Raw genomic sequence first — 4370 nt, forward strand, 5'->3', positions numbered from 1 at the left:
GCCCTGCAGCAGCCTGGTGGAGGCTGAGCTCACAGCCTCATCGCTGGCAGAGCTGCCAGTGTGAGCACTCACCTAGAGTCCTGGTGACCTCGTAGAGATGAATTCCAGTGAGGTGCATCCTTAAGCTGGCCCTGAAATGCTCCGTGACTTGCAGGAGGAGTATAAGCCAGGGAAAGCACTGGCAGAAGAGGAGCTGAAGAATGCTATTAGCATCCACCACTCACTTGCCACACGGGCGTCTGACTACAGCAAGAGACCCAATGTCTTCTACCTCAGGACAGCTGACTGGAGGGTCTTCCTCTTCCAAGCCCAGTGAGTAACCCCAGGGCTGCTGGGGGAGAGGAGCTCAAGGGGGCAGGCTGCACCATGGAGGCCCTGGGGAGAGCCACCACACTGGTGCTTGCTCATCAGACTGTGGACAGGTGGGTGGGAAGGTCTTAGCACCCCATTGCTTCTCCTGTCCTGGCTCTTTCTAGAGAAAAGGGGGACCAATGTCAGCACTGTGCTTTGTGAGCTTGAGGGAAGAGATGAGCCGAGCAGTAGCTTGAGCCAGTGAGTTGCTGGGTGCAGGGGTCCCAGGTGCCATGGCTGGGCAGAGCCAGGCCTATGGGGACCACAAGTCCCCATACAGCACAAGTCCCTTTAGCTTTGCAGGGCTGGGGTTGGCATGAGGCTGGGAAAGCAGGCAGGGAGGATATTGCTTTTTGAGGCCCTTCTCAGTGTTTTGGCCTTTCCCTGCAGGAACCCGGAACAGATGCACTCCTGGATCACGCGCATCAATGTGGTGGCAGCGATGTTTTCTGCGCCTCCCTTCCCTGCAGCCATCGGCTCCCAGAAGAAGTTCAGCCGCCCGCTGCTGCCCAGCTCCTGCACCAGGCTGTCCCAGGTAGGCCACAGCACTGTGGCAGCAGCCAGCGTCACAGCTGGGGCAAGGGGGCTGGGAGAGACCGACTGTGCTCGGGGGAGGGAGGCAGCCGAGGGGCTGGAGGGGGGGCGAAGGCTGCAGCGGGACCCACTGAGCCCAGGAGGGGATCTTCTGGCAGTAGCAGAAAAGCTGCTGGTTGCAGAAACGCCCGGTCCAGGCCCGTGGAGAGACCTGTGTTGTGCCACAGCCCTGCTGCCGCCGAGCTCAGGCGGAGGGGAGAGGGTGCCGAGAGCTGCCAAAGCAGGGACAGCTGATGGAGTCAGGCCATGGAGAAACCCAAGGCTCCACAACGCTCTCCCCACGGAGAGGCCTATGGCAGTCCCCCACTGCTGCAGGGTCCTGCTATGGCCAGGACCTTGAAAGGAGACCGGAAGGGGGGATTAGCAGGCTCTCACTCGTGCCACTGCAGTTATTCATAGAGCAGAAAGGATTTAAAAAAAAAAAAAAAAAAAAAAGCCTAGTTTTAGAGGGGATTAAATTCTTCTGCTTTAAGACTGCAGCCTGCCCACTAGGCGGCAGGAGGTTTCCCCTAAGGGCCTGTGCTCTTGTCTGCCACTTTCCAAAAAAAAAAAAAAACCACCAAAAAACCGCAGGAGCAGAAACTGAGGTCCTGGCTACATCTAGGAGGGGAGAACTACTCCAGTCCTGGCTCCAGCTTATTGCACCCACCTGCAGCTGACCGGGTGCACAGGAGGAGCACTGACGTGGTATTACCCTTCCCCAGGAGGAGCAGGTGAAGAGCCATGAGACCAAGTTCAAGACAATGTCAGCGGAGCTGGTGGAGCACCGCTCCTCACTGCCAGAGAAGAAGGTGAAGGGCAAGGAGTACGAGGAGCTGAAGCAGAAGGAAGAGTACCTGGAGTTTGAGGTGAGCTGCGCAAACGTGTGGTGCCCAACATCACTGCCCTCCTCCCCAGCACACCCACACGCTGTTGCCACTGCGGCATTGTCCCTAAGGGCTTTGCTCGCGCGCAGGAGCTAGTCCCCGCGCCTGCCCTGCTGCCCCCTCACTGGGCTAGCAGCTTGCCGAGGGGGTTGAGGGGGCACCCGAGGGAGCAAGGCCTCGTGCTGCTCCTGTGCTCTGGGATGCTCACCAGCACCTCCAGGAATGAATGCTGGGCCAAAGGGCAGTGCCCTGCTTCCCCTCACCTTGACCTTGCCTCGCTTTGCCCCCAGAAATCCCGCTACGGCACCTATGCCATGCTGCTGCGGGCCAAGTTGAAGGCCGGCTCTGAGGACCTGGCGGCGTTTGAGTCCACACTCTTTGATGCCGCAGGCAGTGAGGACGATGGCCTAAAGAAGTCTCGCTCCAGCCCCTCCCTCAACATGGAGCCCCCCAGCACAAGTACCAAGGTCAAACGCAATGTCTCGGAGCGTGCCAGCCGCCAAACCCCTGGCCACCCCCAGAAATCGTAAGTGAGGGGCATCAGCCACCTGCGCTGCAGCTCCGGTCCTGCCACCAGGTGCTGGGGTGGACACCAAGTGCCCGCTGAGCGCCTGCACCAGTCCATCCGTCTTGGGCATACACCGCAGGGCGTAACAGCCCTCAGCCCGCTGCTGGCCCCAGCCGCACAGGTCTGCGGCACCCTCCGGCCACGTCCCGGCCCCTCTGCTGGAGGTGGGTGCAGAGCAGGCCCATTTCCCACCCTGGCCTGCAGGAGTTGCCCATTGGGTTGGCTCCAGCAGATTTATACCTTCTCCCCTGTTGTACTGCGCTTGACTGCAGACACCCCCCCCCCCCCCAAAAAAAAAAAAAAAAAAACCACAACACTTCCCTCCCTTTCCTGGGCAGGGGAAAATATCCAAAACCCTCCGACTGGGCTAAATTCTTTAGTGTTTTAAAAAAAAAAAAAAAAAAAAGAGCCTGGGCAACAGCCTGGAGCAGGGGTGGAGAAGGTGGCGGGGCCATCTCAGCTGGCCCCAGCCCTGTCCCTGTCCCCTTGCCCGGCCCCCCCCCCCCCCCCCCAAAAAAAAAACTCCCTGCTGCTCCCACACCTGCTGCTTTCTTACAACTTTTGACTGGTTTTTGTGATACAGTTTTGCACTTTTTAGTACCAGATTGAGCTGACCACCAGGGAGCCGGGGGGGGGGGGGGGGGAGCTGTTTTGATGCTTTTTGGGAACTGTAAAAAAAAAAACAAAACAAAACAAAAAGCAAACCCAGCCATTTCCTGTAGACATTGCACGCCTGGGGGCTTGGGGGGGGGGGGGGGGGGCGTGTTACATAGACTCCAGGGGAGACGCACTCCCCACCCCTGGCTCCCCCACCAGCAACCCTCCTGGTGCGAGAGGGGCCCGGCTGGGGCCGAGGCCGGAGCGGGCAGAGGGCCGTGCCTGGCCCGAGGCACGCAGCACCGCTGGCGGGGGCACGGGCACCGCGCCAGCCGCTGGCGCCGGGCCCCTTTTGCCTTGTCGGGGCGGAAGCGTAGCGCCCCAGAGCAGTGAGGTAGCGGCAGGGCAGTGTTGTCAGCCAGCGGGTGAGGAGGGGAGCACAGCGCTGGTGCTCAGGCCCGCTCCCAGACGGGCAGCACTTTGCTAGGCCCGTACCCATCCCAGGGGCCCCCCGGCGCAGCTGGGCCGGCAGAGCCCAGAGCTGGCGTGCCTTCGTTCGATGCTGCTGCTCCAAGGTGCTGCAAGGCCCCCAGCCGCTGCCGGCAAGGTCCCACGCAGCCCTGGCCGTGGGCCGAGGGGCAGAGGCAGCCGTGGGCTGACGGCCTTGCGCTAGAGAAGGGGCCGCAGCGGCCAGCGCCCACCAGCCAGCAGCAGGCTGGTGCGGCCGCCACGGCCCTGCCCGCAGGGACAAGCCTGGGGCAGGCGCGAGGTGCTCCTGCGAGGGCAGCCGGCCGGCAGCGCTGCCCTTTCAGCCGTGGCAGCAGGAGCGCGGCAGGTGCATGCGGGGGGGGGGGGGGGGTCCAGTGACCTGGGACAGCCAAAGGGCTGAGGCGAGGGGTGGGGGGGAGGGCTGTAAACACACACTGTTCTTGGCCGCTCAGGACCCAGCTGGTTTCAGCACTGACTTTGCGAATGTGTCAAAACTTTTTATTCTGCTCTTCTGAGTCTATTGCAAAAAAGAGAAAGGGGGGGAAAAAAAACAAAAACAAAAACAAACCCCCTTGCCCCAGGTGGCTCGGGGCAGGGAGAAAACCCTTTGTACAGCTTCTTCTGTCAGTTACTGAAGTAAAAACTTGCTCTTCAGTTCTCGTGTGAGCTGTGGCTTTTCCCGCACCGTGCCTCAGCGGGGCCCTTCAGCTGAGCACACCCCAGCTCAGCTCCCAGCTGTTGCCCCAGGCACCATGGGATGCTGCGAAGGGACAGCGGCTGCCCCATCTCTGCCAGCAAACAGGGCCCCACGCAGCAGAGGAAACCAAGCACTGCTTGGTACTACTTCGTTAGGGCCCTGCCACAAGCCTTGCCCTGTCAAGGCAGAGGCTGGAGACACAGATGGC

General features: G+C 61.0%; 1 protein-coding gene across 1 annotated transcript in view; it reads left to right on the plus strand.

Annotated features, from left to right (window-relative positions):
• Window positions 1-4119, plus strand: part of PSD (pleckstrin and Sec7 domain containing) — a 44175-nt gene extending 40056 nt beyond the window's left edge. The window contains exons 14-17 of the mRNA XM_068950315.1: window positions 155-312; window positions 742-886; window positions 1650-1793; window positions 2102-4119. Of these exons, the coding sequence (XP_068806416.1) occupies window positions 155-312; window positions 742-886; window positions 1650-1793; window positions 2102-2341 (687 nt within the window). The 3' untranslated portion in view covers window positions 2342-4119. The remainder of the gene's footprint in view (window positions 1-154; window positions 313-741; window positions 887-1649; window positions 1794-2101) is intronic.
• The last annotated feature ends 251 nt before the right edge of the window (window positions 4120-4370 follow it).

This window comes from Struthio camelus, chromosome 7 (genome assembly GCF_040807025.1).
Source record: "Struthio camelus isolate bStrCam1 chromosome 7, bStrCam1.hap1, whole genome shotgun sequence".
Classification (NCBI taxonomy): domain Eukaryota; kingdom Metazoa; phylum Chordata; class Aves; order Struthioniformes; family Struthionidae; genus Struthio; species Struthio camelus.